Source organism: Dunckerocampus dactyliophorus, chromosome 8 (genome assembly GCF_027744805.1).
Source record: "Dunckerocampus dactyliophorus isolate RoL2022-P2 chromosome 8, RoL_Ddac_1.1, whole genome shotgun sequence".
In the NCBI taxonomy this organism is placed as follows: domain Eukaryota; kingdom Metazoa; phylum Chordata; class Actinopteri; order Syngnathiformes; family Syngnathidae; genus Dunckerocampus; species Dunckerocampus dactyliophorus.
In genome coordinates this window covers 13,175,010-13,199,411 of record NC_072826.1, presented here as the reverse complement: position 1 = coordinate 13,199,411, position 24,402 = coordinate 13,175,010, and the positions used below count along the sequence as shown (strand labels likewise).

General features: G+C 41.3%; 2 protein-coding genes across 6 annotated transcripts in view; both read left to right on the top strand.

Annotated features, from left to right (window-relative positions):
- chd5 (chromodomain helicase DNA binding protein 5) overlaps nt 1-19,555 on the top strand; it is a 33,235-nt gene extending 13,680 nt beyond the window's left edge. The window contains exons 11-40 of one of the 3 annotated variants that reach the window (XM_054784052.1): nt 109-320; nt 395-526; nt 717-825; nt 3,042-3,233; nt 3,612-3,812; nt 3,909-4,046; nt 4,108-4,229; nt 4,312-4,485; nt 4,583-4,724; nt 4,997-5,128; nt 5,295-5,412; nt 5,499-5,623; nt 5,689-5,935; nt 6,530-6,702; nt 6,968-7,142; nt 8,226-8,312; nt 8,913-9,001; nt 9,064-9,197; nt 10,642-10,786; nt 10,853-11,012; nt 12,576-12,646; nt 12,736-12,979; nt 13,049-13,117; nt 13,193-13,336; nt 14,873-14,981; nt 15,074-15,206; nt 15,272-15,467; nt 15,962-16,125; nt 16,207-16,333; nt 17,627-19,555. In XM_054784052.1, coding sequence (XP_054640027.1) covers nt 109-320; nt 395-526; nt 717-825; nt 3,042-3,233; nt 3,612-3,812; nt 3,909-4,046; nt 4,108-4,229; nt 4,312-4,485; nt 4,583-4,724; nt 4,997-5,128; nt 5,295-5,412; nt 5,499-5,623; nt 5,689-5,935; nt 6,530-6,702; nt 6,968-7,142; nt 8,226-8,312; nt 8,913-9,001; nt 9,064-9,197; nt 10,642-10,786; nt 10,853-11,012; nt 12,576-12,646; nt 12,736-12,979; nt 13,049-13,117; nt 13,193-13,336; nt 14,873-14,981; nt 15,074-15,206; nt 15,272-15,467; nt 15,962-16,125; nt 16,207-16,333; nt 17,627-17,745 — 4,383 coding nt within the window. In that variant the 3' untranslated portion in view covers nt 17,746-19,555. Of the gene's footprint in view, nt 1-108; nt 321-394; nt 527-716; nt 826-3,041; nt 3,234-3,611; nt 3,813-3,908; nt 4,047-4,107; nt 4,230-4,311; nt 4,486-4,582; nt 4,725-4,996; nt 5,129-5,294; nt 5,413-5,498; nt 5,624-5,688; nt 5,936-6,529; nt 6,703-6,967; nt 7,143-8,225; nt 8,313-8,912; nt 9,002-9,063; nt 9,198-10,641; nt 10,787-10,852; nt 11,013-12,575; nt 12,647-12,735; nt 12,980-13,048; nt 13,118-13,192; nt 13,337-14,872; nt 14,982-15,073; nt 15,207-15,271; nt 15,468-15,961; nt 16,126-16,206; nt 16,362-17,626 lie in introns of all 3 variants that reach the window. The other 2 variants (XM_054784053.1, XM_054784054.1) reach the window with 2 other exon arrangements.
- Nucleotides 19,556-20,468: 913 nt separating this feature from the next.
- The window catches only part of arhgef10la (Rho guanine nucleotide exchange factor (GEF) 10-like a), a 155,259-nt gene continuing 151,325 nt past the window's right edge, over nt 20,469-24,402 (top strand). For all 3 annotated transcript variants that reach the window (XM_054785625.1, XM_054785624.1, XM_054785623.1), the window contains exon 1: nt 20,469-20,814. The gene's annotated coding sequence lies outside the window, so the exon portion shown is untranslated. The remainder of the gene's footprint in view (nt 20,815-24,402) is intronic.

Below are 24,402 nucleotides of genomic sequence, written 5' to 3'. Positions count from 1 at the left end.
AAATGTCACAAATCCAGACCAAATCTTAGGTGGTCCTCTTATAGATCATCTCAATCCAGTTGATACACAATGTTGGCCACAATGTGTTATGCATGTGTGTGTGCACAGTTGGAACTCTACCACACGGTCATGTACCGGAATTACCAGCGTAAAAACGACATGGATGAACCCCCGCCGTATGACTATGGTTCGGGTGAGGATGAGCCCCACAACGAGAAGAGGAAGAGCAAAGACCCCCACTACGCTGTAATGGAGGAGCGATTCTACCGATACGGAATCAAACCGGAGTGGATGGTCATTCACCGCATACTCAACCACAGGTGCCCATGCCACATTTTAATTATACCAGTGTCACAGCTCAGGAGCAATCTAATGTTTATTTTTGTTTGTGTAGCTTCGATAAAGACAACGAGGTGCATTACTTGATCAAGTGGAGGGACCTCCCTTATGACCAGTGCACCTGGGAGGTGGATGATTTTGACATCCCGGAATATGACAGCCATAAAGCTTCCTACTGGGACCACAGGTGGGTCCACTGTGCATTTTACAGACCAAGCCGATCCATAAAAACAGCTGCACAGAAAATGCAACCTCTGCAGTTAGTGTTCTGATTATCATGTTAATTGCTTAGAAGTGTTGAGAAATTATGTCAAACACTTGGGGATGGCTAGAGCACATTTTCATTCTATTACTTTCTTATTGTATTTATTTGCCAGGGAACAAATTTTAGGGGAGGACCAACGCCCTCTGCTGGTGAGGAAGGGAAAGAAACTCAAAGAGGACCATCGAAAGAGGGAGATCCCACCAGATGCTCCCATCATTGATGTAAGATCAGTTATGGTTCTGGTTCTGGTTTAATTTATTTCGAACGTGCATGCAGCATAGATTAAATGCTTCATGTTAAAGTCACAGTTTCACATGTCCGAAAAGGAGTAGGAAGAAGCAGAGCTTATGTAAACATACCCCCTCGGTGTATCACATCAATTGCAAATAGATAAATATGTATACATACAAAGGCACACATACATATATATACACATACACGTACATACACACATACATACATGTTTTTATCCTACCCTTTCTCCCGTGTTGATATCCACATCCTCCGTCTTTGATGTTGCACTGTGACTGATGCTGAGTAGAGTTACATGAGTTCCTCTTTATTGAGCTGGCCCTTGCAACAATTATATTGTCACTGTTATGAATGTAGTCCTTCCAGCTGCATGGTTCTGTCTTGTAGGGTGTGTCCTCCATTGTCCTTATTGTCATGGTAATATGATCTTTAATTTGTATCCAGATCGCTGATATCTTGGACAACAAGCACTCTTGCATCACCTGGACCTCCATTTAGTTTGATGAAGATTTTACCGTTTGTGCTCCAAGTGCTTTGAATCTTTCCCTGCTTCCTCCAGTTCCGTGCTTTCTTGGCGATGTCGGCATTGCGTTTTGTCAGATGCTCAGTCATGTAGACGTTTGTGCCTCTTGGTGAACTTAACAATGATGAGAGGTGTGGTGTTGTTTCTGCCATATAGTGGGACGCAAATGTCAATGCTGTTGATATCTACAGCCACCTCCTTTGATTGTAGGAGGTTAGCAATCTGTTGCTTTATTGAAGGAACATCTCTTGACTTGGGTGTGATTTAGAGCCCTGTGAGGACCACATCATTCATTCGTGCATTCTGATACATCTTGTCAATTAAGTTTTTCATTTGCTTAGTGATATTCTCCTGCTTCTTTCTCTTCCTCAAGGGTGATGCGAAAGGCAGCATTATTCTTCAACAGTGCCTTGATATCATCCTGTAGAATGTAGATATCATTGCATAATACTCTATTTTCTTCCGCAGGGTCTTTAGCCTTCTTGAGATCAGCATGTGAGGCAGCTTCCATAGGGTTTATAGCCTCCTTAGAGCAGTGCGCAAGGCAGCGTTGTCGTCCAATAATGCTCTGATATCACCCTGCAGGACCCTAACATCCTTGCATAATGCTGTATTTTCTTTAGGGTTTTTAGCTTCCTTAAGAGCAGAGCGCAAGGCAGCATTGTCATTCAACAGTACCTTAATATCATCCTGCAGAGCCTTGATATCTTCTAGAGGGTTTTTAACCTCCTTAAGAGCAGTGCTCAAGTCTGCATTTTCATTTTGCAACACCTTGACTTCTTTTCTTAGTGCTTTGATAGCCTTGCTCGGTACACTATTTTCTTCCATAATGTATGTGATAGACTTGCTCTGTGCTCTATTTTCTTCCATAATGTATGTGATAGACTTGCTCTGTGCTCTATTTTCTTCCATAATGTATGCGATAGACTTGCTCTGTGCTCTATTTTCTTCCATAATGTATGTGATAGACTTGCTCTGTGCTCTATTTTCTTCCATAATGTTTGTGACACCATTACTGACATCTAGTATGACTTCATAGAGGTTACTGGAATCAGATTTAATATCTGTTTCCAGAATCGATATATCCTTCCTTATAGTTGTATATGAAGTTAAAGTTTTCTTTGCTATTGAATTCAGATTCTCAATCGCTCCCTTTATTTGTGGTAGAGTAATCTCTGGGATCTTGAAAAAAATCTTTGAATTCCGGAGTTGTTTTTTTATCTAAGTCATTGTTCTCTTGTGTCTTTTTCTTGAGAAAATCTACAAATCCTGGAGTTGTTTTTTTATCCGTAAATCCACAGCCAGTATAATTTTGCTTTGTGTTTGTCATTGTTGCTAGGCAGCCGCTTAGAATTTAAGCAGTTCACCAGTTAGCTTGACTTGCAAGCAGGTATCGACACTTGTAACTAGTTTATTTCAAGGAATCTGTACCTCTCACCTATCCAAGTTAAATTTGGGGCATTCAGCACGCAGTGCTGATCTAGTGTTCATGAAGAGTAGTCAGGAAAGCCCCGAAATATTTATAATTTCCAGTATCTTCAACAGAGCTCCTGCCATACACGTCCTTCCCAGTCAAAGACCAAAAAAAAAGTTATGAAATTGATTGGTTGTATAAGGTGCCATTTTGTCATTTTAAGATGATGCATGTTCTCACATCACTAGCCAACAATAAAGTTCGAGCACCAGCCATGGTACATCAACGCCACCGGGGGAACGCTGCACCCTTACCAGCTGGAGGGCCTGAACTGGTTGAGGTTCTCCTGGGCACAGGGCACAGACACCATCCTGGCTGATGAGATGGGTCTGGGAAAGACGGTGCAGACCATCGTGTTTCTGTATTCCCTTTACAAAGAGGTGAGACCTTAGCACAAGTACACTGCACATGATGTGTATAAATAAGTGAATGGATATTTATTGTAGCACTGATTTTTATTACTCATGCTTTAAATTAATAGCCTTGTGGGTTATGTTTTTGCATAACTCTGGGAGAAAAAATGAACCACTGTATATTAAAATGTTGATGGACATGTGTGCCTGGGAGGTGGGTGTTTTCACATTCACCTTCTTTTATTATTATTATTGTTATTGTTGTTGACTTATTGTAAAATTAGTCATGCCAGTCAAACCTGTCTATGGCTTTGCTAAGCTGACATAAATTCAATTTCTGTTTTTCGAGTTATCATCATACTTTAAAACATGACTGTATCAACAAGTCTATGTTGTCTGTGCCAGGGTCATTCCAAGGGCCCCTTCCTGGTGAGTGCGCCCCTATCGACCATCATCAACTGGGAGCGGGAATTTGAGATGTGGGCTCCAGATTTTTATGTGGTGACATATACCGGAGACAAGGACAGCCGCGCCATAATTCGGGAGAACGAGTTCACCTTTGAGGACAGTGCGGTCAAGCTGGGACGAAAGGCGTTCCGCATGAAGGTACCTCGCCATCATCTGACATCTACAACTTGGTTAACCCTTTCAGTTGTCTGATGTCATTTTTGTGTGTTTGATTTGTCACCTCCTGTCTGGTAGAAAGACACTCCTATCAAATTCCACGTGCTGCTGACCTCCTACGAGCTGATCACCATTGATCAAGCCATCTTGGGCTCCATCACCTGGGCTTGCCTGGTGGTGGACGAGGCCCACAGGCTCAAGAACAACCAATCAAAGGTAAAGCTGCAAATGGCAACCAGGAAACATTTTGTGTGTACAACAAACTTGTCCCTTGCAGTTTTTTAGAATCCTCAATGGATACAAGATCTACTACAAGCTGCTGCTGACTGGAACGCCCCTTCAGAACAACCTGGAGGAGCTTTTCCACCTTCTCAACTTCCTCACTCAGGAGCGCTTCAAGTATGTCTTACTATTTGTTCTGCATCAGATGGATCCGTACTGAGACGTCCTTTTTTGGCTTTGTCTTGCTGTATTTGTACAGTAACCTGGAGGGCTTCCTGGAGGAGTTTGCCGACATCTCCAAAGAGGACCAGATCAAGAAACTCCACGACCTGCTGGGTCCGCACATGCTGAGGAGGCTCAAAGCAGATGTCTTCAAGAACATGCCCGCCAAGACGGAGCTGATTGTCAGGGTGGAGCTCAGCCCCATGCAGAAGTCAGTCAGTGGCGGGGTAGCACACGAGCTACCACAGAGAAAGCTTGTTTGTGAGTCAAGTTATGCTGTGATGTTAATGATGTCACCTGACCTACAGGAAATACTACAAGTTCATCTTGACGCGAAACTTTGAGGCGCTCAACTCCAAAGGAGGAGGCAACCAAGTGTCCCTGCTCAACATCATGATGGACCTGAAGAAGTGCTGCAACCACCCCTACCTGTTCCCTGTGGCTGCTGTGGTACGACTGCAAACATAGACACTGACTCGCTCAGAACTCACATGGTGTTACCAGTGTGTTTCTATAGCAACCATAGGAAATAGTATGGATGATGCATCTAAACTAGCATGTAAACTAACTTAGCCTGTCGTGAAACTGTGTCTGAAACACAAATAGAAATGTCTTTTCACCTTCTGGTTCTATGTCCTACTTTTTGTCGTTCTTAATGTTTGAAAGCATTTATGATCTTATTTGACCCTTTCGGTAGTTGATGAGGTTTTTCTCTGTGACAGGAGGCTCCAGTTTTACCCAACGGCTCGTACGACGGCAACCTTCTGGTGAAGTCCTCGGGCAAGCTGACGCTCCTTCAGAAGATGCTGAAGAAGCTCAAAGACGAAGGCCACCGAGTTCTTATTTTCTCACAGGTAATACATCACCTCTTCTTCTGAAAGGTGTGCTTCTTGGAAACAGAGAGTATTGTCTGTGTATTGTATACACACACAAAAAAAAATACACAAACAAAATGAAAATACATAAGAATCCAAGGATCTAACAGGTGTCATTAAGCAAGCTGCGCGCCTTCTTTTACAGATGACCAAGATGCTGGATCTGCTGGAAGACTTTCTTGACTTTGAGGGTTATAAATATGAGCGCATCGATGGCGGCATCACTGGAGGTCTGAGGCAGGAGGCCATTGACCGCTTCAACGGTGGGTTTATTCCTCCAGAGGAATCAGGCTGATGTTCTGGGAGTAGCAGTCAAATACACACTTGGACTTTGTGTTCTTGCTGACAGCACCTGGCGCTCAGCAGTTCTGCTTCCTGCTATCAACACGAGCCGGAGGGTTGGGCATCAACCTTGCCAGTGCAGACACTGTCATCATCTACGATTCAGACTGGAACCCTCACAATGACATCCAAGTATGGACTGCTCACATCAACCCTCACGTGTTTGCCATATACACGTGCACGTCATTCTGTTGCAGGCATTTAGCAGAGCTCACCGCATTGGCCAGAACAAGAAGGTGATGATCTATCGCTTTGTGACGCGGGGCTCGGTGGAGGAGAGGATCACTCAGGTAGCCAAGAGGAAGATGATGCTGACCCACCTCGTGGTGCGACCTGGCCTCGGCTCCAAAACAGGCTCCATGTCCAAACAAGAGCTGGACGACATCCTCAAGTTTGGAACAGAAGAGCTCTTCAAGGACGAGATGGAGGCGGCTCGGACCATGGGTACGTCCAGACCATAGAACGTGACATCTTCTTGTTTGGGAAGAATAACTGGGATTTTATGTTTAATTAACTGCTAATTGGCTAACTTCTATTAGAAAAGGTCCTCACTGTAATGCAAGAGCTACAACCACAATAACTTACATGTGTATGTGTACATATATTGTGTATAATTAATATTTATTTTTACATTTATATATAAATATATATATTTTAAATGTTTTATATTTTAATATAAAAATATTTTGACAATTTTATTCATACAGTATGAACTTATTTATTAACATTATTGTTAATATTTTGTAGTTTAGTAATAAAATATCTGCTATTTTATTAATATTTGGATTCATGTTTTGTATGTTTTTTCATTTATTTACATAAAAGGAACAGCATAGCTACATTTATTTTAATATTGTATTTTTCAATATTGATAGCTTACCCAAAAATAAAGTCAAATATTAGAAATGTGATGCAGTGCAGTTGTCCATCACTGCAAACTATAACTACCATAATAAACAATAAACATATTTTTGTTAAAATCAACGTCTTTTTGACAGGGCCTCTTGTTTGTTTTTTGTCTCTATGGCTCATCAACAGGCGACAACAAAGATGGCGAAGAGGGCAACGTGATTCACTATGACGACGACGCCATCTCCAAACTGCTGGATCGCAGCCAGGACGCCACGGAAGACACAGAGATCCAGAACATGAATGAGTACCTGAGCTCCTTTAAGGTGGCCCAGTATGTGGTGAAAGAAGAGGATGGAGAGGTGAGAGAGCACAGCCACTCAGCTGTAAGATATTTGGAATGACAGAAATATTCTGCACACGCCCTCATTTGTGCTGTATTGTTGGAAACTTGGGACAGAGGGCACCCTCTGCTCCACGAAAGGACAGGGAGAGGTGGCAGGAGCAGGAAGTCATAGAGACAGGAATTATGGAAAACAACTGAAAAATAGTGATGCGACGTGTTATACATTCTGTACATACTGTATACAGACTTAATATTAAATATGTATTTGTGGCTTCGTGCAGGAGGAGGTGGAGCGTGAGATCATCAAGCAGGAAGAGAATGTGGACCCGGACTACTGGGAGAAACTCCTTCGCCATCACTATGAGCAGCAGCAGGAGGACCTGGCCCGCAACCTGGGAAAGGGCAAACGCATCCGCAAGCAGGTCAACTACAACGACACTACCCAAGAGGACCAAGGTAGGCACCGCTCCACTCTGTCTTACAATTTGCTGGCTTCCATTAGCTCTAATGTTAATCTTTAATATTGTCATGCGTAAATGATAGCAGGCGCATTCTATAATTGGTGTGGGAATACTCATTATGCATGCAGGAAGAACCAACAAAGCTTCAGAGTGGAATCTTAAAATTGCACCGCCAAATATGATACTGGGCTCTGGGTGAAAGGCAAAGGCGGATAAATGTCGGCCATTTTGCGAAATTCTCTGTGTGAAAGAGGCTGTACACGTGGTGAAATTAAAATCGGGACCATCGAATCGACCGCTAATGTTTAGTCAGCTACGATATGCGTTGTCGCTTGTTATCAAAGGTAGAGCGTTTTATTGTGTTACATAACATTAGAGCTTAATTTCTTTTTACGCTTGTGTGATTGTAAAGAAATGAGCTGTGACTCAACGTTTGTTATGCCCTGCTCATCGGTAATAAGAGACTCTTTATTTAATTGTTGTAACCTATTCATATTAAATTTAATTAATTAAAATTAAAAATTAAACTTTTTTTTACACTAGTAAACTTTTTACACTTTATTTTCTGTGGGAGAAATTGTTTTGCACACAAATCAGATGTCGACCAGCGTTGTGTTTTAATGGTTGCTGTTTTCAGTATGTTCAATACATCATTATTTACCATGTTGTCCAAATATTTATCAAAAACGTTGGTTTTTGCACACTTTTTTGAATAAAATAGGTCTTCATTGACATTTATATTGAGAAGTGGCAAAGCGGGCTAAATGAAGAAATCACATTTGTTTATTCCGCCCCCTCAAATGGAAAGTTGACAGTTGATAGATTACATGGTCATTTTAAGCCTCCTTTAAAGGATTCTAAAGCTCTCCTGTGCACTAGTTGTGCTGTTAAAGCTCTTGGAGATGCTCTCTCAAAGTGCTGATGGCCACAGTTCAACTAGAGCTTCATGAGAGGTTGAACATTGGAGAGCACCCTCTCAGTTTCAAAGTGATGACGTGCTTGCATTGAGCCGGCGCGGCGCCCCCTGGGTGGCCACCGACGGAAGCAATGTGCTGTTTCTCTCTGATGTGTGGCTCAGAGTGGCAGGATGATCTTTCAGACAACCAGTCGGAGTACTCTGTGGGGTCCGAGGACGAGGACGAAGACTTCGAGGAACGGCCTGAAGGTATGTGAAGACATGTGAAGACCCAAAGAGCTATATCACATTTATTTCTCTTTTGACTTTTGACATTTATTGAACAAAAATTATTAGGACATTGCTTGACTTTTTTGTAAATGTATTATAATAATGTAAAATAATTACAGTGATAACAATGTAAGAAAAAATAATTGTGAGACATGCCCAATGCTTTAATAAAAAAATGTATGGTTCCTTCTGCATTGATAGAAAAATGAATAAAATACAGTAAATATAATAATCATAATACAAACTTTATGAATAAAATCCTAAATATATACTCTTTCTCTCTTTCTCATGGTCATCTTTTCAACCTTATCCTCATAATATGTAATCATAATGTTTTATTCATGCATTACTCAATATCTGTGCTTCATGGGCTGGGATGAATTAGACAGTTTCTACTGTCTTACATTGAGGCATGTGACAAGTAGCAAATTTAATGAGCATTATTATCTTTGTAAAGGCAGAGTCTTTGACACAGCTGTTAATATATTGTGCAGCTGTACCCAATGAAGTGTCCAGTGAAAAACAAAAATAATAAGACTAAGAGAGCACAATACTAGAGCATCTTTCTTATTTTGGCAGGTGGGCGCCGACAGTCTCGCCGACAGCTGAGGAATGAGAAGGACAAACCTCTGCCCCCCCTGCTGGCACGTGTTGGCGGCAGCATCGAGGTAAGGGAGGTTGACTGTAAAGGTTTCATGGTGTGTTCACTCGGGCTTCTGTGCTTGAACAGGTGCTAGGCTTCAATGCCCGTCAGAGGAAAGCCTTCCTGAATGCCATCATGCGCTGGGGCATGCCCCCTCAGGATGCCTTCACCTCTCACTGGCTGGTGCGCGACCTAAGAGGGAAGAGTGAGCGCGAGTTCAGGTGAGCCTCAGGTCTTACCTACTCAAACATAAACAGTACCATTGCAGCATACAACTGTTCATCCATCAGCACAGTACATTTGTAATATGCAGTGCATGAAACAGTAAACACATTTCATATTTGATGGTCCATCTCAACAGAAAAAAATAACATGCACTAACCAATCACTTTATTAGGTACACCTGCACAAGCTAATGAGGTACAATGCAAGAGCTGTATCAAAAATATACACAAATATACTAATGCTCCTTTTTGATAGATTTGGCCTTTACGAGCGTAAACAGAAATGCATGGTCTCTGATGACAACCGTGTTTCCCACTCGACATCTACTGAATTGCTCTACCTAGTGATGAAGTTGGTAAAATATGAATATTATTATTATAGTTTTATTAACCCTTTGACAAAAAGGTCATAACTTTGTTGAGAGCTCAAATCCTGTTGCAAACACACAAAACATGACCTGTGACCTGCGCACCAAACAAACTTTGATTTTGATTTAACAATATGTATGAGCTGTTTCTTATGTTTTGATGAGCAATCAGTGAGAAAATGCAGTAATCCCTCATTTATCGCTGTTAATTGGTTCCAGACCTGACCGTGAATTTAAATATTTTTTTTGTTATGGCATAGAAAACCTGTTTGCGATCTACTAAATATGTTTTTTTATATTATTAGAGCCCTCTACACATGAAATAACACCCCTATGGTCACCTTTACATTTGTATTACCCAATGTAGTAGATATAATCAAAGAAAATAATCCATTTAATACATAAATAAGACTCATGCTTTTGTATGTTGCAATAAATGTCTTCTGGATGTGTGGATAGGAAGTGACGTCGGGTGTTCAGATTTGAGTTTTACCACCAAAACAGTAGCCTGAATTGTGATTATTATGATTTTATGTTATTATTATTCTTATTGTGCCTGTTGTGAGATAAATTAAATCTGCAATAAAGGCCTGTTGTTCATCAGTCAAGTCTGGTGCTTGTCTCACCAAACAATTACTGACACCTAATGACCAGTGTCGAATACTACATTCACAATTTTAATTCCTTCTATTTGTATTTTAGTTAATTTAGCCATTTTTATGCTGGGCAATGCTTAGTTAAGGCAAAAAATATGTAACATTTGCTTCATTATACATATTTTTTGACTAATAATAGATCATATTCAGCCACGAAACAGCATGATATATCAATTACTATATGTTTGAAAAACAAAGATAGAGTGAAGCTGCGAAATTTGAACGGCAATGCGGTGAGGGCCGACTGTAGTATATTTTTTGTCCATTTAGCTAAATAACCAAAATATTCAGAATGCAGTCCAACACAAATGGAAACCATGAACACAATAATACATTATTAAATTAAAACAATAAATCAGAGAAAAATCAATCCAAAGTGAAAACTTCTGAAACAGGACGTTGTTTGTTCGCCGCCAGGGCCTACGTGTCTCTGTTCATGAGACACCTGTGCGAGCCGGGTGCAGATGGAGCCGAGACATTCGCCGATGGTGTCCCGCGTGAAGGCCTCTCTCGCCAACACGTGCTCACCAGGATTGGAGTCATGTCACTTGTCAGGAAAAAGGTATTCCAGCCTAATGTGGACTCACAGAAGACTGCGTGACATCACCATAATATGTCTCCCTCGCAGGTGCAAGAGTTTGAGCACGTCAACGGAAAGCTGAGTTCTCCGGACCTTATTCCAATTGGAATGGAGCTAAAGAAGCTGACCGAGAGTGTTTCGTCTGATCCCAACACTCCGCTACAGGCCAGTCCGGTAGCCACGCAACCTGGGACCCCCAACCCACCTGGTCAGTAAACAGTGTCTGTGAGCAAACACAAACGCAACTATTTCTTAATGGAAAACTACCCTTTTTTTTGGCATTCTGCCCATCATCCACAATCCTTATGTGAGAAAAGAACACAGGTAGACGCCTCATGCTGGCAGTTTTTCACTAACCATGCACGTAAAGGGGATTCATCTATTCCACCTATGGAGCTCTCTTAAAAACAACAACAATGCTCCATTTAAATGCTGTGACCTACATATTAACCAAGCTACAGCGACATTGTTTTTGTAGCAGCTAACACAGAGGAACTACTTATGTGGCGTAGTGACACGGCTAGATCGACTGTGAGTATACTGTAGCTGTGATATTAATGTGCTCTGTGTATCAGAATCACTATCATGGTGATTTACTGGAAGGACAGTTGTCTGTTTGATCCAGCTGGCCTTGGGTGTTTTTTCCAGTTGATTTTGGGTAGTTGGAAAAAAAAGTGAAGTGTTTGTTAGCGCTAACAATTCATTTTTGTTGTGATGCAGTCTCTTGGAGCAGTGTCCTGCTTGCCATATACACAAAGTCTTTCCATCGATGGTAACACTGTGTGCCACTCAGTGCAGCAGAAACACTCCTTTTCTGTTGACATTGCTTGGCAAGCTCCACATATACACCACCAAGTCATGCTGATCCTGACTCTCTCTTGGCCCCTGTTTGCTCCCACATCACTCAGCTTCTGAAACCTGTATCTCATCCTTCGTGTATTTAGGATCAGATCGAAAAGCTTTGTTCTGGATCCTCATTTGTACATGCTGTCTCTGCTGCTGTTGTTGACGGAAGGGGCGTTACAGGTAGTTGCTATGCATTCTGTAAAATCAATGTGTTCAGGAAATAGGTTCTGGTAATGCCTAAAATGACCAAAATACTGTAAGTTATATTGTAAGTTCCATGTTGTCATGAATGTGCCTGTTACTACATTGTTACAGTATGTATATAAAACGTCGTTGGAGGTTTTTTGGAAGGCTTTATAAGCGGAATTGCTGAATCCCAATTACTTTAGTGATAAACTGCCAGCGCAAGGCAGCTATCTGGAACACACAGAAAAGGGAAAGACGTGCGTTCTTGTCTGGCATCGGGATTGTGGATGGGCAAAAAAGTGTAATTTTCCTTTAAAAACATGTAATTTGTCTCTACAATGTCTTTTCCAGTAATTTGTTTTTTTTAAGCTTCTGATAAAATGGCGTTTTGATTAATTGTCACAAAAGTGTAAAAAGAACTTCACATTGCTAACAAGTGAGGAGATTGGAGTCTTGCTGCTTTGAGTGTGAGTCCGCTTACTTCATGTGACTTCCGTCTTTTCTTAAGACTTGTTGACACTGCTGCTTCAGTAAAAGCCGAGGAAGCTAGTCTCACACATGAAATGGAGTCGCGTATGATTCCATGCATGACAGCGGTTTGAAGTTTTGTTTGACTTCAGTGGCACTTTTGTCTGGTTTTCTGACTTTTTCATTCCATGACTTCAAGAGCATTCAACCTAATGCAGCAATAGTACAAAGGCAAAAGTTGAACAATTTCAAAGGTTTTTGTGTGTTGTAGAGAAGACAGAGTGTCCCACTGAGGACAAGGACGCAGCACAGCAAGGAAGCAAGAAACAGTCTGAACAGGAAGTGAGTCTTCTTCTTTTTTTTTCTGAAGTCAACACTTGTCATTCCTGGTCTATTTGATCATCACCTCATCATGTGTCACTTTTTAACAGACATCTTTGCAGACCTCTGCAGAGGCGCTGTGTTCACGTGATGCAGAAGGGCAACGTGTCAGTGAGCAGGAGGCGGCGACGACGACGCGTGCACGTGAGGAGGAGGAGCCGGGGGCTGACGGCAATGAAAACAACGTAGCCTTGGATGAAAGAACAGGAGGAAACGAGAGGGACAAAAGTCAGTCGCCCTGCAAACACACTGACAAGACCACCGGGCTGTCGTCCAGTCAGAACTCACCTCAAAGTGGGTACCTGCCCCGCCCCTAAAACAGTCTTCTGCGGCTTTCATCCATTTTCTCAATGTCATCCTCAGAGGAGCCCTGCAAAGAGCCAGAGAAGCCGTCAGAGAGAGGAGATGCTGAGGAGAAAGAGAACAAACCTGGTATGATGGACCAGAAGTAGTGCAGTGTCTTAATTGTCTTTGAGCATTTAATGAGTGACCTCACTGATCATTCAGATGACGTGAAAAGCGAGCATGCCGCAGACAGTCATCTTAATGGGGACAAGGACACGCTGGATGAACTGGAGGAGGGCAGGAAGGAAGAGAAGAATGGATTCAAGACAAAGTTCATGTTTAATATTGCTGATGGAGGCTTCACAGGTGAGAACCAGTCTAGTACTTTACAGTACATGAGAAAATGGCTATGCTAATAGATAGATAGCAAATAGATAGAGAATAGATAGATACCTACACAATGCGCACCGTTATTAGTCCAGTTGTATTTATATATATAGTTATATTATATATATATACAGTATATATATACAGTATATATATACAGTATATATATATATATAAGAGATATATATACAATATATATTATATTGAAGATGCATGTTATTATTGAACAACTACAGTGCTGTGGGTCAATCCAAAATGTTAATGTATGGATGTTTAAGAAATGAAAGTTAGCTTTTGGCTTTCGTAGGAGAATATCTATGTGACACATACATAAATTAGATTTTTGTAGATAATTGTGCACACATACCATTGGACTACTATTAGTGTGCAAGATTATGTTGTAAATATGTTATGTTGTAACTACATGAAAAAATAGGGATGTCACGAGACACCCAATTCACGAGACGAGACGATGCACGAGATTGGGTCCCCGGGAACAAGATGTGAAGAGATTTTAACATTAATTACAATGAAAAAATATGACTACACAAACAAACTTTTTGCTTTAACTGAGACACAAAACCATGCAGGTGCGTTTTGAAATGTTTATTGTCCCACAAATTGACGCTAAACGATTTTATTGTCTACATTTTTTTAGACTAAATAAGCTACTGTTATGATAATATATAATATTAATAATAAATAGTACATTGTAATTATGCTGTATTTTTTTATATGTCATCTTTCACTCTGTAAAGTTGTGAAATTGCCGTTTGTGACATTTATTTTCTCACAGGCAATTTGTACTGTCTGTTGTTATTATCTTATTTTATTTCTGCAATAAGCCACGTTCCACAGATGGCCCCTCGGCCACACTTTGGAGACTCATGCATGTTTTGGCAGCAAGACGAGCTGCTGCCAGGCAAAGAAGGAGTGTGTCTGTCTGTCTCTGTCGGGTTTCATTGTGGGGGTTTTAGAGCTTCCGGACTGGCATTTTTAATACGCCGATCTCCTCGACATATGAGGTGTTATGGTCACCACAGTACGCCATCATGTCGGACACACGCTCCGGGCAGCCCCGGTGTTGCCCCGGAGGTCAGGAGCACTGAGGAAAGAGCAGAGGGGAGTCACCTGCTGTGGCCATGGTGCACTGTAGTTGGACACCTTTTTTCTCATATTTTGCCTGAGGAAAAGAAGCTGCCTAGTAACTGTGCACACCTACACATAGAGTGTTGCTCTCCTTAGACCACACCCGCCCTCATTACACAAACACACATAAGCAGTTATGCTTTAATACGATAAGGATTCAACTTTATACAGCTTGTACTTGGAAAATATGCTGAAAAATCACCATATGCTCTAAATACTCACTCGACTCATCATTGTGCACACAGTGTATTTACAATAAAAAAACACAATGAAGCATTTTAAATGGCAAGTAATAGAGATCATGAAAACAACACATCGCTACACTGAATGTTGAAGATTGTCTTGTGTGTTGTACCAAACTGTCAGAGCTGCACACACTGTGGCAGACGGAGGAGCGAGCAGCGTTGTCGTCAGGAAAGATGCACGACATCTGGCACCGCCGCCATGACTACTGGCTGTTGGCCGGCATTGTAACGTATCCTTTTTCCAGATGAAGAAGTAAGGCTGGAGAGGCTCGTTTTAGAGGTTTGGGTGGTTTCTCGTGTGTTCTCCTTGACTCCATCGCAGGCACGGTTACGCTCGCTGGCAGGATATTCAGAACGACCCGCGCTACGGCATCCTCAACGAGCCCTTCAAGACAGAGATTCATAAGGGCAACTACCTGGAGATGAAGAACAAGTTCCTGGCTCGACGCTTTAAGGCAAGTGTGTTGTCTTCTGCAGTGTCTGTGTTTATAAGTACCGTGTTGTGTTTTTGGCTCTGCAGTTGTTGGAGCAGGCGCTGGTGATAGAGGAGCAGCTGAGGAGGGCGGCCTACCTGAACATGAGCCAGGACCCCAGCCACCCCGCCATGGCCCTCAACACTCGCTTCACAGAGGTGGAATGTCTGGCCGAGTCCCACCAGCACCTCTCCAAAGAGTCCATAGGCGGGAACAAGCCTGCCAACGCCGTGCTGCACAAAGGTCCTCTTTTAATGCAACATTAGTCATGCCGGCACAGTTTAATTAGGTCCAATATAAGAGCTGTATCAGCAATTATTCCTTTACATAGATAACTACAAAAGCACTCAGTAGAACCCAAACCTCTACAGATCAACACAAAGGATCCCACAGTTCATTTACTTTACGTTATTGCATGCATAAACGTGCATTCATTAAGAAAAATGGCACACAGCCACACTGCTCTACACACATGCTAATGCCATCGTATCATACCGTTTTTTCAGGCCATTTATTCGTGTCATTCAAATAATTTTTAAGTACTGTAACTAACGAGAGAAAACAAAGTGGATATACAAAATTGTATGTCCACATTTTTACACATGCATTCTATCCCTCATGTTGGTGCTGTAGTTTTTGCTTAATTCTGGTTCTGAATTTTTGATCATCATCGGTGTTCTCGCGCTGCCATAGCGAGATAACATACCTCGATAACATACGTTGTTATCTCTGTGCAGTTTTAAACCAGCTTGAGGAACTTCTGAGCGACATGAAGGCCGACGTGACGCGACTGCCCAACATGCTGTCCCGCATCCCGCCTGTGTCGGCCCGCCTGCAGATGTCCGAGCGCAGCATCCTGAGCCGCCTCACCAGCCGAGGTGGAGAACCTCCACCGCAGCAGGTAGACGACACAAGGAGACGCTGTCTCTCTTTAAAATGAAAAGAACCTCATCAAACATGCTTAACCACTTTTTCTTTGAAGACTTTTAGTCAGGGAGGGTTCGCCTGCTCCCAGATGTACGGAGGCACTTTTGGCGGTGCGTTCAGAGGTCCGGGTGGACAGCCGATGGTCAATTATAGTCAGATGCCTCTGGGGCCGTACGTCAGCGGTAAGAAGAAGATGTACCTTTAACACTGGTGATTAGAAAGGCAGTCATTGTAAACATAATCACACCAATCACAGGAAATATTTATTTACATCAGCAACAATATGAACAAATTACAGTAGATCCCCGCCTTTTGTGCGGGTTTTGGTCCAGGACCACCAGCGAATGACAATTTTAACATTTTCAAAAAACAATCAAAATCCTGGCTCTTTCAAAAACAGCATTGTAATTATGTTTAAAATGTTTTATTATGTTTAGTTTCCTCTGATGTATTTATCCATATAGTTGTCTTTATTTATGTACATATATTGTTAGCCTCAATGTCTGTTTTGTGATCGTTATTTCATTTGCTGTCGTAATTTACATATATACTTTTTAAAAGCCCATCTAGGGACAAGTGCTGCAAATTAGCTCATGCTGCAAGCACCGTGGTGCACACATGGGACTGCTAGTTTGTCTATATTGTGTATCTGTCCCTATCAAATAAACTCAATCAAATAAAATGACAAATATGAATTGATACGCCCATACATTTATTCATTTTTGACACACAGCTTGCAAACACTCCAGCTAGCTTGACGTTGACGTTCTCCGATTTCAGTTCAATATTTGTAATAAGAGAGACCATTGTAATTATTAGATTAAATTCAGCTCCAGAACCCTCCTCGTTTCTCTTCAGTCGCCATTGTTCACCCGCAACACAATACAAGTTAATCCCTAAATATGTCTCACACACTTGTTAAAGACATCAAATGTATAGGTACTCGCCACTAATGAATGATAATGCAAGATGATCCATGAGCAGAGGGAATCAGTGTAGCCACTCACAATACATAACTGGTGCATTCAAGGACCGCTGAACAAAATGCAAAATCTCAACACTTGACGATAAAACATTATCAGTGAAGCATAAAGACATTTAAATGCAAATGTAAAAATTGTGGGCTTTCTAACAGTGGTACATGTATGCTGTACATTTTACCTGTACTATCACATATTTATCAATTATTATTAACTTAGAACAGACTTATGGTGACTGATATGTGTTTTCTGTTTTTTTATTTTCAAAGAATACAGTATATATATATTTTGATCAAAAATTGGCTAATTTGCAGGGCCGTGAATGCTGAATCGCAAATGTGTGAGGATCCACTCTATTCTTTTAATTGTCCCAACAATTACAGTGTTCCAATATGACATTTCTTTTGGAAGAGGTTTATTGATTTTTAATGTGTTTATTTAAAATCTGAAATATTCCTCCACCATTGACTGGACGTTCTGTGTGTCATCCCTCAGTGTCAAACGGCCCGCCCACGAACCACCTGGACAAGAAGACCTTTGAGTCTTTGAGAGACGTGGCCACACCTGACCTCAAGTCCGGCAAAGCGAGTGACGTTATCTGCATCGAGGACTAAAACCTGCTCTCCAGATGGCGACATCGACAACCTTTCGACTGTGGGCCATACATCCTCCTCTTTGGCCTTCCTGGCTTCATAAGACGAGCTCCCTTTTTTTTTTTTTTTTTGCAGACGTATGAATCTAAAGAATTGCACTTTTACCTCTCAAGAGTCCTTGAGAGGGTTTTTTAACTCAATATTTTGACTGTGTCCTGCCCTCAGACCTCAGACAGGTTGTGCTGATGCTGTAGTCCGGGCTGGGCTTCATCTAATCCTAAAATGTGTTTTTTCAGCCTGTGTGCGAGGACTCTTTGGACAGCTGGGGTCAGCGTTTGAAGGATCAGTATGTTGACAAGAAGAATATGTGTTTCCTCATTCATGTCGTGCACTCAGTGTGGATTTGAGAACAGCAGCTATTCATGTATGCAGTAAGAGGACAGTCTGCCTGGAAGTATGCCACCTACTGGTGTTCTGCGGGAAGTGTAGTCTTTCTTTACCTCATGTAAAGTGTCATACAGTACGTGACATCTGCAGGAGAGGGTTTCATCTAACCCATAAATGTGATTCCTTCTACCTTTGAATGTTTGAAGTAGTGGCTGCACTATAAACTCAAACCCACTGCCCCCCCTGGGCTGAGTAGACACTTCCCTTCGTTAGAATTGACGAGCTATCCCATCATTTTAAGTGTTCCATTCGTTTTCAATGGACTGCTCTCTGTTTTTATCTAATGATGCTCACCTTTTTATTGACATGGTCCCTCCACACCCACCCCCTCGCAAATGACCCCTCTTGCTCTTTTCTCAAGACTTATGTGATGGGAGTTTTGTTCTCCATACTATGAAGGGTTCTTAGCGCTACCGTCCAGGTGGCAATCAACTGAAATCAATAATTATATTGATTTTTAATGAATATGGAGCCATTTTGTGGGGGTAGTTGCTTTAAAAAAAAAAAAAAGTTTCCTCTGTGTATATGAATCTTGTTGAATTGAAATGATGTCCAACACAAGATGGTTGAGTCACTTATTTCAGCATGTTTTCCATCAGGTTCCATCACCTTTGCTAATGAGGGAAGCTTTGAGGTTACTACATTTATTTAATTATTTCATGGTTTAAAGTTGCATGGGCATAAATGTGCCAGTATAGCCAATTGGCTAATTTTCAGCTGCAGGCCCTGGGCAGGTACATAACAAATATATACATTCTTTTATTTCAGTCTCACTCCTCCTCCACAAACCTGCTTTGTCTTTGCTCAAACTTGCTCTTACTTGGACGTCAAAACAGGATTTTAGTTTTTTTCCAGGAACGGAATTAGGAAACCATCAACAGTACGTTGGCGTTTTTGCACTGTTTTTGTTCTCGTACTTGTTCAAATGCTGTGCAGACGAAACCTCAGAAACATGTAAATGCGATTTGTGCAGCAAAACGTACAGAAAAAAAAGAATGTCTGCGGTGATGTCAGCAGCAAAACATTGTGATAAAATGCAATCAAACTGAAGTCCAGGTATGAATGTACTGCCTACTAGAAAACAAGGCTTCAGTCTAATATAAGTACGCTTCTGTACATGCTTCTAATGAACATGGCTTCGAAAGCTACAAAAAAAGACCCTGATCAAGGCACCTTTGTTGAAGCGAATGCACAGCTTATGACGTTTTTTATATGGTGCTTCACTTTGTGGGGGGATTTGCCGTTTATAAGACGAAAGTTTCTGATTTGTGCTGTGAAGCGACTGAACGACAAAATGAATGGTTATCTTTTTATTTGTACTGTGTATTTGTTTTGTGTGTTTTAATAAACCTTACAATAACACCCCGCAGCACGTGTTGACTTAAAGAACATGTGAAGGTTTCATTGATACGTCTACCGAGTAATAGCACCGACAATAGTAGCTAAGTTAATATGAGATACATTTATAAAATTGGCACGCACACAAAAAATACGTACAAGGCTGCACACTGAAAAATCATATTTTTTAATTACGTAAACAAAGTTTTTTTATATGTATACACACACACACATACTGTATATACATCTTATATAAAGACAAAGTCTTGTGCTACAATTGTTGACATCGACATTTCAGCTTTTTCGTCAGCATTTTTACCTCTGACTTTTTGATCAGTTTTTCCCATATTTGGTATTTGCTTGTAGAACTTTTCTTCTTTTTGTTAATTTTATTTCTACAATGTGCTGCGGGCCGCAAATGGCCACCGGGCTGCAATTTGGACACCCCCGATTTAGCTGACTAATAAACATTGCCACAAGTGGTACTTCATTCAAATTGTATGCATTTTTACAACAATAACAAAATACTATCTGACTAAAGTTATAGGCAGCTATAAATTATATAACAAAAAAGGAATCCATGCAATACAGCATGTAAACTATAAATAAAGTGGGTAATACATTAATACATTAATCAGCAGTTGTTTTGCTACTCAGCATCTTAATTGTATTGTTTTTTGTTTGTAGATGCTTAAAGCTATTATGGTTAAATAACAAATATTATAGTTTTAATTAATAAAAAACACAATAGCTGTTTATTAAACCTGCAGTGACACCAGGAAGTAGCCACCAAGACAGATGGCGCTTAATGCATTAAGTCCCGCCTACTTTTCCCTCATCCTTTCACGCGATTCGTCTAAACTCTCAACCCAAACATTCCCATAGGTCGCCTGCTTGCCTTTGCCACTCTGCTATTGGCCGGTATTGCGTGAGAGTGCTCTGTCCCTCTTTTGTGCCGCTGTCTGGGCAACAGCGAGGGTCGTGGATGGTGGGAGGAGGGACAGAAGCAAAAGAAAGGACAGAAAATAGAACGGAGGGACTGATGGAAGCGGGAGAAGGGACCGCTGAAAAGGCGGTAGAGGGACAGACAGACACGGCTAGAAACGTAGCGGGCTAGAGGCTAGCTGTAGAAAGCGTTACCTCCTGCATGGCAGCAGAGAAGTTACCACAAAGTAAAGACAAATACAAGCAATGATGACACTGCAGGAACCTGCTCTGTGGTGAAAACTGGAATTTTATTGGAGTTTAGCAGGACAGAAGACCACCCCATCGGAGGAAGCCTGTGACAAGACAGAGGGCACAGAGGTGAGGATCTTGTGTATTTCTTGTCCTCTAAACATCCATCCTCCCTCTTCCTCCTCGGTTTGATTTGCATTTTGCACTGGCTGCAGCTTTGTCTAAAGGGGGTCAGTGAGAGATGGGGATCGAAGTGGGGTAGTCCTCAAGCCCCCCTGTGTAAGAGTCCTATCCTGATCTTGGTCCACCGAGGCCTTGTTTAGAGACAGGACTCAGAGAAGACTCTGGTGGCTGCCTGGCTTTTGAAGGCCTGCCCTACACAGTACTGTCAAGCAGACTGGGACTCTAAAAAGAGATTCCCCAAATTGATGGTTTCTTCCTGGATTAATGCTGCTTCTTCAGTCTTGGCGAGAGCCTGGGAAAAGGAGGGTTAAAGGGGAAGCGGAAGGGGACTTCTGAGCAAGTCATTTGCATTTTGAGCCGGGTCACTGTTTCTTCAAACCGGTACCGGATTGATGTCTTCTTCGTCACAGCGTGCCTCTTGCACAGTCCATTCATGCATGGCCTGAAGCTCCTACAAATACTTCAATCACACACCAATTGACATGTTCTTATGTTCCTGCACAGGCCTTAAAACACATTGACAGCAAAAGCAACAACAACACTCAGCTGGGAATGTCAAATATTTAGCAACAGGAAGGATTCAGGGAGCTCTATCTCTATGGAGACAAAACAGGAAGTCAAATGTAAGAAAATATGGAGTTTCCAGCTATTAACGATGTTCTTGGAAGGCTTTGTACAAGATTTTAGAGTGTATCTATTTGTAAGGTCACTGATGTTCATCTGAGTGTAGCTCGTTTTAAAAACAGATTAGTGTCGTTCAAGACTCCTTTGATGATGCTCAATACGATGTAGCAGGTGAGGAAAGCGAGTCAACTTTACCTTTTTGTTAACATTCATGACAATTCTCATAGAACACTAAATAAAACAAAATGAAAGAAAAATGACCCAACCTTTTCATGATGTTTGACGTGATGTTGCGTACGAGGAAACATTCATGATGTAACACTCATACAAGATTAAATACAAGGATATAAAACTGAGATGACTCAACGTTTTCATGACGCACGACGAGGTGTGGCGTACGAGAAGGTGTGTCAACTCCACGCATTGACTTTTTTCTATTAACATTCATGATACACCTTTTATGCGGGACTAGGAGGAAGTGTGACAACGTGACCATTTTGTTAACATTCGTGACATAACTCATAGAACACAAAATAAAGCTAAATGAAGGTAAAATGACCCAACCTTTTCATGACGTGTGGCGTGATGTAGCGTACGAGGAAATATTCATGACGTAACTCTCATACAGGACTAAATAAAAGTAGATTAAATTAAAATGACTCACCTTTTTCATGACACGTGACGAGGTGTGGCGTACGAGAGGGTGTGTCAACTTCACGCGTTGCCTTTTTTTTTATTAACATTCATGATACACCTTTTATGCAGGACTAAATAAAAGTAAATGAAAGTAAAATGACTTGACACGTCATGTGGTACAGTGTACCAGGAACCAAGTTAACCTCGGCATGGACTTTTTTGAATCAACATTCTAAACTGTCAAATAAGTGTGTCTGCGTGTGTCTGAGAGGTGAGTCTCATCGTATACAGTGGTGTGAAAAAGTGTTTGTCCCCTTCCTGTTTTCTTATTTTTTTTGCATGTTTGTCACACTTAAATGTTTCAGATCTTCAAACTAATTTAAATATTAGACAACGACAACAGAACTATTAGTCAGTGACAACACAACTGAACACAAAATGCAGTTTTTAAATTAAACTTTTTATGATTAACGGAGAAAAAAAAATACAAACCTACATGGCCCTGTGTGGAAAAAGTGATTGCCCACCCGTTAAAACATAACTTGACTGAGATTAATTGAGATCTATCAGTCTGGAAAAGGTTACAAAGCAATTTCTGAAGCTTTGGGACTCCAGGGAAGCACAGAGAGAGGTATTATCTACAAATGGGGAAAACATGGAACAGTGATGAACCTGGCCGTCCAAACAAAATTACCCCAAGAGTGCAGTGACGACACATCCAAGAGGTCAAAAAAGACCCCACAACAACATCCAAGCAACTGGAGGCCTCACTTGCCTCAGTTAAGGTCAGTGTTCATATACTCCACCATAAGAAAGACACTGGGCAAAACGTCCAAAAACCCCTTGCTGAACAAAAAGAACATTAAGGCTTGTGTCAGAAAACATCTTGATGATCCTCAAGACCTTTGGGAAAATACTCTGTGGTCTGACAAGACCAAAGGTGAACTTTTTGGAAGGTGTGTGTCCCATACATCTGATGTACAGTAAAAGTAACATACCAACAGTAAAATATGATGGTGGTAGTGTGATGGTCTGGGGCTTTTTTTTTGCTGCTTCAGGACCTGGAATACTTGCTATGATAAGAAACCATCTAACAAAATATCCAGAAGGAGAATGCCCGGCCATCTGTTCATGACCGCAAGCTGAAACGAACTTGGGTTCTGCAGTAGGACAATGATCCAAAACACACCAGCGAGTCCACCTCTGAATGGCTGAAGAAAAAAAAAATGAAGGCTTTGGAGTGGCCTAGCCAAAGTCCTGACCTGAATCTTATTGAGATGCTGTGGCATGACCTTAAAAAGGCGGTTCATGCTGGAAAACCAATCACTGTGGCTGAATTGCAACAATTCTGCAAAGATGAGTAGGCCAAAATTCTTCCACAGCGCTGTAAGGTATTATTGCAAGTTCTCGCAAATGCTTGATTGCAGTTGTTGCTGCTAAGGGTGGCCCAACCAGTTGTTAGGTTTAGGGGGCAGTCACTTTTTCACACAGGGCCATGTAGGTTTGGATTTTTTTTTCTCCCTTAATGATAAAAAGTTTCATTTAAAAACTATATTTTGTGTTCAGTTGTGTTGTCATTGACTAATGTTTAAATTTGACTAATGAACTGAAACGTTTAAGTGTGACAAACATGGAAAAATGAAGAAAGCAGCAAGGGGGCAAACATTTCTCACACCACTGTACATATATACATAACGGCATACATTCCGTTCTTCTTCTCCTCACTGTAGTCATGTTGGACAGAGACATGTTTACCTCATGACATGTCCTGTGTTATGGTGTTCCTCTTTTCCATCCAATCTGCTTGTACTTGTTTGGAGTGTTGATTTGGCATGTGATTCCTTCGACCTTTCAAAGAGATCTGCCTCCTCTCTGGACTCTTATAGTCTTCTTATATGCAGCAAATACACAATGATATAAAAACATTTTCCTAATAGGGGAAAAAAGACTGCATGGATAACAAATAGACGCGTAACTTATAAAATGACATAAATGTGAAGTGCAAACATTTAGGTGATTATACACAAGTGGAAGGGGCGGGGCTAACAAAAAAAAAACAAGGTCAAGAGATAGTCACATGGAGCAAGTACAAAACCAATCCTTGAAAACAAACATAAAACTGTATGCAAAGTCTAACAAGACAATGGCTATGCAATCTGTCGTCATGCTTTTTATTGCTTAGCAAGATTTTACAAGATGAAATAAAATCCTTGTGTGGTGAATACGATCAGAGCATCCTTGTCTGTGTAAACACCCGAGACCAGTGCACCATTG